This window comes from Idiotropiscis lumnitzeri, chromosome 2 (genome assembly GCF_059441095.1).
Source record: "Idiotropiscis lumnitzeri isolate Australia: NSW breed Sydney's pygmy pipehorse chromosome 2, RoL_Ilum_1.0, whole genome shotgun sequence".
Lineage (NCBI taxonomy): Eukaryota > Metazoa > Chordata > Actinopteri > Syngnathiformes > Syngnathidae > Idiotropiscis > Idiotropiscis lumnitzeri.
The window spans coordinates 28,291,177-28,300,057 of NC_142392.1; the positions used below are offsets into that span (position 1 = coordinate 28,291,177).

General features: G+C 40.7%; 1 protein-coding gene across 1 annotated transcript; it reads left to right on the top strand.

The window, feature by feature from the left end:
• The first annotated feature begins 3,336 nt into the window (after positions 1–3,336).
• LOC148342200 (uncharacterized) lies at positions 3,337–8,569 on the top strand. Its single transcript, XM_088287556.1, has 2 exons — positions 3,337–3,844; positions 6,637–8,569. Exons 1-2 carry the CDS (start codon positions 3,721–3,723, stop codon positions 8,214–8,216), a joined length of 1,704 nt encoding a protein of 567 aa, XP_088143682.1. The 5' UTR covers positions 3,337–3,720; the 3' UTR covers positions 8,217–8,569.
• Positions 8,570–8,881: the final 312 nt, after the last annotated feature.

Below are 8,881 nucleotides of genomic sequence, written 5' to 3' on the forward strand. Positions count from 1 at the left end.
TTATGGGACATGTAGTCCTAAATACCTATTACTACACCATATGCCACTGGCTTTCCATCTTGCATGAGGGCAGCTCCCAGTCCTGTCTCGGAAGCATCACACTGCAGCGTCAGAGCTTCTCGCTGGTCGTAGTATTTCAGGACTGGAGCGTTGGCTATCTTTTCTTTCAGTCGCTCAAATGCCCCTTCCTGGACTTCTGTCCATTCCCACATGTTTTCTTTATGTGTCAGTTGTCTCAAAACTTCACAGTCATCTGACAAGTGTTCATAGAATTTTGATAGGTAATTTACCATACCCACTAGTCGCTGTACTCCTTTCACATCCAAAGGTCTCGGCATCTCCCTGATGGCTCGCACTTTCTCTGGGTCTACACACAGTCCCTCAGCTGTCAGTAGGTGTCCTATATAAGGTACTTTTGTTTGTCGCAGCTTGAATTTGTCCTTGTTTAGTTTTATGTTTTTCTCTGTGCACCTCAGTAAGAAGCGTCTCAGTTTCACATCATGGTCTCGGATAGCTTCCTCCTGGGTTGTCCCTTCTCCTGTAATTAATATATCATCAGCAATGATGTACGTTCCAGGTAGGTTTTCCAGTGCATGTGTGAGTTTCCTTTGAAAGATCTCTGGCGCTGGGCTTATGCCCATTGGCATCCTGAGCCACCTAAAGCGTCCAACTGGGGTTGAGAAGGTTGTGAGATAACTTGACTCCTCCTCAAGTTTAATGTGCCAAAATCCATGTTTTACATCACAAACGGTGAATACTTTTGCATTTGCAAGTTCGGGTAAGATGTCATCTATTGTTGGGAGTGGAAAATGGCTCCGTTTAAGTGCTCGATTCAACGGTTTGGGGTCAATGCAGATCCTCAACTTCCCACTCGGTTTTCTCAATGACACCATGCTACTAATCCAGTCTGTACTTCGTTCCACGGGTGCAATGATTTCTCTTTTTACCAGTTCCTTTAGTTCCTCCTTGAGGGGTACCATCATTGAAACTGGCACTCTGCGCTTTGGCAATTTTACTGGTGGTATACTATTATCTATTTCAATCTTGTATTCTCCTTCCATACAGCCATCACCAGAAAAAACAGTAGAAAATTCTGTCTCTATCATTTCCATCGTCAATATTTTGTTGCAAAGTTCATCTTTTGCGACAGTCATCACTTCTTTTGTTACTATGCTGTCCACTGTCATGATGTTCTCATATTGAACCTTTATCAGCTTCATGTCTTCACTTGCCTTTCTGCCCAAAATTGGAACACCTCCTTCCATGTTCACAACTTGAAACAGCACTCGGTAGAGTTTGTTATTCCTCGGGTTCCTTATTTTGACTCGACACTGGCCCAATGGACTCATTTTTGTTTTATTGTACATTACCAGTACCTTGTCAGAATGTTCCAGCTTTACATCTGGGTTTAGGTGATGCACAGGAATGACATTACAGCTCGCTCCACAGTCTATTTGAAATTTAACTTGTGTAGTGTCAATTAGCATACCAGCAAAGAGTTGTTTTTCTGGAGCATGTCTGTCTCCAATTTGGTTCACGTTCTCTTTTGTCTCAACGATGTGGGTTATCATCATAATATCTTCATATTCTTCTTTATCTTGCTCTTGAATTGCATTCACAGCTCTATCATTTTTACCATGTGCATTTTTTGTCTTACACATAGCAGCAAAATGATTATCCTTCCCACATTTTTTACACTTTTTTCCAAAAGCAGGGCACTTCTTTTTATTCCACTCATGCTTCTTGCCACAAAACTTACAGCAAACATCACCTCTGCTTGCTTTTTCTTGTTTGAGTAGATTCACTTCCTCCTCTGACTGCCCTTGCAGTGTTTTGCAGTTTTCTCGTGACAACTCTGTTGCTCGACAAATCTTCATGCGTTTTTCTAATGTCAGATTGTCTTCTCTCAGCAGTCTTTCCCTCAGCGCATTGTCGTTTGTGCCACACACGATTCTATCTTTTATCAATGAGTCTCTCAGCTGCTCAAAATTGCAGGTGCTGGTCAAAACTCTCAATTCAGTTACGTACTTGTCCACATTTTCGCCCGGTGTCTGATCTCTCATGAAGAATCTGTATCTCTCCACAGTCTCCTTTAACTTAGGGTTACAATGTTCGTCGAATTTTCTCATCATCTCCCTCACGGTAGTTCTTGCCGACACAACATCCATCAACAACGTGTTCAACAGTTCTCTACCTTCTTCGCCTATGAGGTAATGAAACAGCTTGCATTTCGTGGATTCCTCCGAGTCCGGCATTGTCAGGTCCACATACAATGTGAATTCCTCTTTCCACGCTTTCCACGTCTTCGTCAAATTGTTTGAATCCAAAGCCAGAATCGGCGGCGGTCGCAGTCCTTCCATCGCAGCGACTGTCCGTAGTTAGCTTCCGTGCTAACAAGCTAGCGATCCTTTCAACACTCTCTTCCCGTCGCCAGTTATGACTCACGCGCTGCCACCATGTTTCACTCTGTCCTTTTTCTCATACAGAGTGGACGGTTAAAGCATTGACTTGCTTACTTCACTTTTATTAACTTCTTAACTTTTGCAGTACAGTACGTTACTTCAGTCTGTTGACATAGAGAAAACGTCACTTCCTCCTTCTCTCGTCCGTCACTGTAATCGGCCCCTAAGCAACATAACATAACTAACAATAATATTGTTACAGTAACCATTAAAAAAACGTATAGTCACCATAAAATTATTTTTTAAAAAAACGTATCGTAAACATACTAAAGCTGTTGCTTTATGTTATTTACAAATATTTTTTGTTTAAAATCCCCCTGGCTCTTCTTTTTGTCTTTTCTATATTATGTACGTATTAATAACTGTGTTTGGTTTGCTGATGTTAATAAAGTTTTTTATTTAAACCGTATGAAGTAATATTTATCATCTCATCAATATTTGCAGAACAGAGTACTGAGTTTCGAGATCCTCACAATAATAGTTCTCAAAATCATATTTCTTAGGAATTTAGCTTCGTTAAGGGATATTTTATTGACAAGCTAACATCACTATACAAAGACAAAAAAAATTTGGTGGTGGGGGGGAGCGAATATTTTTCCTCTTGGTAGGGGTGGGCGTGAAATAATTGAGAAGCACTGCTAGTATATGCAGAAATTATATTCATACAATCTTGCAGCCCGAGTGAACCACAGCATTGTTGCAAGTTCGGTCGGAGAAATGGAAACGTCCCACTGCTGTAGCAGCAGCGGCTTCTCGGGGCATAGGCAGAAGTGACGTATGAGCTGACTGGCCAATGTGGCGTTAATTTAGTTATTTTGCAAAAAAAAAATATCGACCCAATTAAAATATTATATAAAATATATATTAAAATAGAACAGCCAGGGGTAAAACAAACACAGAGTCAAAGAAATATATTTGAAAAATACGTGCTTAAGGCATGACGTCATTACCTAGCGCGCAGCTTCCGAAGGACCTCGACCAGATCCACCGACTCCTCCACACCGGAACAAAAACAGCCACCGCTAAATTCTTCTGATTTAGTGTGGAACTGACTGTAATTTTCTCATAGGATGTCCAGTGCTACTCTAAAGGACTACGACATAATTCATAAAGTCTTTGTGTCCCGATAACCTCATCTTCGCGCGTTGATGCTTTTCGGCGTAGTTAGCTTAGCTTGTTAGCTAGCTAGCCGCTAACAAAAGAGGCACATGACTCTACGTCAAGCAGAGATCGGAATTATTGGAATTATCATTTGAAAATGTGTCAAAGAACGACACCAAAGTACAAAGAGGAACTTTGTGGAATAAAAGAAGAGAACGAGCAACATCTTCAACTGCTGGGCGAAGTTAGGAAGCAGCTTCGTGTTGTGCCACTCGAAGCAGGTTTGTACACGTCTTACTCTCATTTGCTTTGTACAGAACGACTTTCTGTCGTTAAACATATGCATCACAACATTAAGTTGTTTGGGGAAATCGTTCAAGGTTATTGCCGTTTTATTTTTAAATATTGTCTTTTACTTGTCGGTTTGCTGAACATTTGTTTATGCCAAATGAAATCAGTGCAGAAAATAAATGTCAAAGAATAACCAATAGTGGGGGTAAACTCCATGTTTTTCCCAGTATAAAATTTGAGCTCGTTAAAACATTTTACATTTTCTGGGTTTTATATCTTGTTCAAGCAAGTCCTTACGGAAGGAATTCTGCCTGACTCTAAAAAATGTGCACACTGCGGCGAAAACATCAATGGCGGTTGATCAATTTTAGTGGATAAAACACAAAATATTAAGTTATTTTAAAAAATCAAGTACGTATTGGTCTTATTTATTTATTAACTTTGTACTGCCTCGGTCAATAAACCTCGGGTGGCCCAGCACTGTTTTATGCACGTGTGCGTAGTTTCACCCCATCCAAACATTTAAAATACATTGAATGCATCCATCCAGGGTTGCACGGATCTCATCAGTGAACAAGCGCATGCTGCAAGGAATGCATCTGCATCTTTGGCTTACTATGGTGTTAGAATAATATTAAGAGGTTATTATACATTTGCCGTGACGCAGCTTATTTTAATATGTAGTGCATAAAACATGTTGCAGTTTAATAGAGTGAACTATGCTTGAGTGTTTACAGTTTGAGTGTGGCAGGGCGGTGGCACTTCTTCAGAAGTGCCGATGAAGTAAACAACACCGTGATGAGCCCTGATAAGAAGAAGTTGGCCCCAAAGTCTGACGCAAACAGCATCGTGCTGGGTCCTGATAGAAGATGTTGACGACAAAGTCAGCTGCGACCCATGGCGGCACGCCAATGATAAACCGGACTAAACCAGCTTTTGAGAAGACGAACTGTACCACCCTTGAGTGTAATCTGATTTCTTGAAGTGTAATCTGATTTCCCGATGTTATAAAAGGGAATGTGTGAAAAGCATCGGGGAACAGAGGGGAGATAAAGTTGTCAAATAAACTTTGTTAACCTTTCTGTAGCCACTTGGGCTGCATCTCTCTCTCCTTCCAGCTATGAACCCTATATGTCAAATTGGCGAACCTGACATATGGGCTTAAAAAGGGAGAAGGCCACAATCCCCTTTTCGACCAACAAGCCCAGGAACATTTAGTTCCTGGTAATAAAGTTCCTGTGGCCTAGGTGGTTTGCATCTCCCCCACAACTCAAAGTTCTTGATAATGTATGCAAATGACAATGATGACGGAACAATGGGAGGTGTTGTATTACTTTGTTACTCATTACTGACACCCTTTGGCTGTTAAGCATCATTGCGGTTACAAAATAATTCAGTGAACTCATAATATTTTGGTGTATCTTAGTCGAATTTTAATACATATTGGATAACTTTAAAATATACAGTCATTTTTCAAATTTGTCAACATAAAAGTTAGAGTGAAAGTGTTGCTTAATTTATGTGGAGGGGTTTTGACTCTTCGAACGTTAATTTTGTTTTAAAATGTATTTAGAAACAGAAATTTTATAAAAAAGTAAAAAGGGGAATGTTGGAACGTAATAGCGGGCTAAATGTTATTTTGGGCATAAAAACAAACAAACGTAAATCATGCAATAAATAGCGACTCTGATTCCAGCGCCCCTTTAATTCTTTTTGGTATCCAAAATATAATGGAAGTGAGGTAAATTTCCGCTGTTGATGTGCGGGTCTGGCTCAGCTCCCCTCCGGACAGGTCGCCAGGAAAGGTTGGCTTGGTGATGGAAAAAACTTCTGACACACACCGGTGGTTGGAAGAAGATTTTATTGATCTCAGCTGATGTCAGAAGTTCCCAAAAGAAAAAGGTGTCTCCCTCTCGCGCCTTCCCTTCTTATAGGGAAGACAAACAAAAGACATGAATATCTAATTCTCGCTTGTTGCATAGTCATTTTTATCCTGCTGCCTCTCAACTGCCCCTCAAACTGCCCCCCCCCCCGTGGCTGCGGGGCACAGACTCCCCGCCGGTGCGACTTCCCGGCGGCAGACCCCTCTTTTGTAAACACCCTCTTCAGGACGCAGATAACCCCTGTTCAACTTCCTGACCCCCCGTAGATAAGGCTAAAGTCCTGCGCCTCTCAGGGCTGCAATCTACGTGTCAAAAGGGGGGGTCAGGAAGCCCTGGGGGAGTTCAAAGCAACAGTTGTCATGGCCATAAAATAAGTTGTCTATGTCAGACCTTGTGAAAATACACTACAGAAGCAAAAAGTACCCACGATGAAACTATCTCTAAATGCAAAAAGAAATACTTGTAAACATCACTTGAAGGATTCCTATTCTATCAATGACATTATGTTGCGATGGCCCCCAGTGGTCTGCATCAATATGTTAGGGTCCCACAACAGGTGTTCCATCAGACGCACACAATAGCCTGTGTGTGCTAACTTCAGCTCGCTTCCAGAAACGTCTGTCACTATGTCAGGAATGAAATCGGCATCAGCCGCAACGTGCTTCCTTTTTAAATGCTCGTTTATCACTGTTGTGCTGCTAGGAAAGGGAGGTTTACATCTTAGGACGTAATTTTGTGAAATGTCCCCATGGTCTGGTCCAAATCGGGGTCGCACGCATTGCTCCGTGTGCGGCATGCACAAGTCAATTTAGCACGGTAGGAACTATATAAAAAATAGTCGCCACATGAGGTTTGACTCGACCAAATCAAATGTATGTTTGTCTTTTTGTGTCCTACAGACGTCTGTGAAAACGATCTCCGTTCTGTGAAAGAGGAGCCAGACTTGACTCACATCAAAAAGGAGGAGGAGGAGGAGGAGATCAACAAGTCACCAGTGAACGTTATCCCTATAAAGACTGAAGATGAAAACAAGGATGAGAGTGAGGACAAGAGAGGGGCGGAGCCTACGAGCAGCAGTTCAAGTCATCACGTGACAACAGAAGGTGATGAAGACCACTGGGGGCCATCACAAGCACAAAATGAGGACACATCAGATGCTCATGACGATGATGATGATACTAATGATGATGATGATGATGATGGGCAAGCCAAAGGTGAAAGGGCATGTCACACTGACTCATTCACTTCAAAGCTGTCTTTAAAAGGGCACAGAAAAACACACAGTGGTGAAAAATCTTTTTCCTGCTCAGTTTGTGGCAAAAGCTTCTCTCAAAAGTTTGATTTAACAATCCACACAAGAATTCACAGTGGAGAAAAATCTTTTTCATGCTCAGTTTGTGGCAAAAGCTTCTCTCAAAAGGCACAATTAACAAGGCACACAAGAACACACACTGGAGAAAAACCTTTTTCCTGCTCAGTTTGTGGAAAAAGCTTCTCTCAAAAGTCACATTTAACAAGTCACACAAAAACACACAGTGGAGAAAAGCCTTTTTCCTGCTCAGTTTGTGGCAAGAGTTTCTCTCATAAGATAAGTTTAACAAAACACACAACAACACACAGTGGTGAAAAACCTATTTCCTGCTCAGTTTGTGGAAAATGCTTCTCAAGAAAGACATATTTAACAGAACACGCAAGAACACACACTGGAGAAAAACCTTTTTCATGCTCAGTTTGTGGAAAAAGCTTCTCTCAAAAGTCACATTTAACAAGTCACACAAAAACACACAGTGGAGAAAAACCTTTTTCCTGCTCAGTTTGTGGCAAAAGCTTTTCTTCAAAGTCAAATTTAATAAAACACACAAGAACACACACTGGAGAAAAACCTTATTCATGCTCCGTTTGTGGAAAATGCTTCTCTCAAAAGTCACATTTAACAAGGCACACAAGAACACACAGTGGAGAAAAACCTTTTTCATGCTCAGTTTGTGGAAAATGCTTCTCTCAAAAGTCACATTTCACAGAACACACAAGAAAACACAGTGGAGAAAACCCTTTTTCCTGCTCAGTTTGTGGCAAGAGTTGCTCTCGAAAGTCTGATTTAATAAATCACACAAGAACACACACTGGAGAAAACCCTTTTTCCTGCTCAGTTTGTGGCAAAAGCTTCTCTTTTAAGACAAATTTAAAAACACATACACGATTACACACTGGAGAAAAACCTTTTTCATGCTCAGTTTGTGGAAAATGCTTCTCTCAAAATTCAAGTTTAACATATCACACAAGAACGCACAGTGGAGAAAAACTTTTTTCCTGCTCAGTTTGTGGCAAGAGGTTCTCTCGAAAGTCGCTTTTACGAAGCCACACAAGAACACACAGTGGAGACAAGCCATTCAGTTGCAGCGTTTGCGCTAAAAAATTCTTCACTAAACGTAGTGCTGAGAGACACAATTGTGCTGGTGAGAAAAGCAGCGATCCTTGAAGCTTAAAAAAAAGAAAACAAAAAACTGAAGGAACTGACTCTTAGTGGTAAGATGTAAATGTGATTTTGAATAAAATATGAAAAATGTAATTTTGCAAAGCTCTTTTATTGACATGAAGCCAATGGGATCAGAGCCAGAATTATCAATGTGTTTGTGTGATGATGATCTTTTTTTTTGTGATTTTACATCAAGATGTAAATGAAATTAATTGCCTTTGCCTGGAATAACATTTGTTAACATTATGCTTTTCAGTTTTCTTTTTAAACGTACTTAATGGAAAAGGTGTGAGAACAAACTGCTTATGAAATCGTTGCCTTCCACAATCATCAATAAAATTACGTGTTCTACTTGCTCAACTGGCCTTCATTACGCCGTGAAAAGGTCAAAAACTAAACTCGAAAAAGAACAAGAAAGAGAAACGCAAATAGTCTCAGTTTCTCTCAAAGGTTTTGGAATGTCAGGAGTTGGCAACTTGATGGCGACTGGAGTCAGCGCTGGTTTTCTCGCTGTGTTTGGCTGGCTCGTATATGAATGGTCCATTGAACAAAACTCAAACTCTTCAAATATCCCCTCACATACATTTAATATTTCGCTTTCTGAATAAATTTCTGACTAGCTAAAACCTCTTTCCAGGTTGAGCTCTATCAAGCGTTTGGGGCTTGTT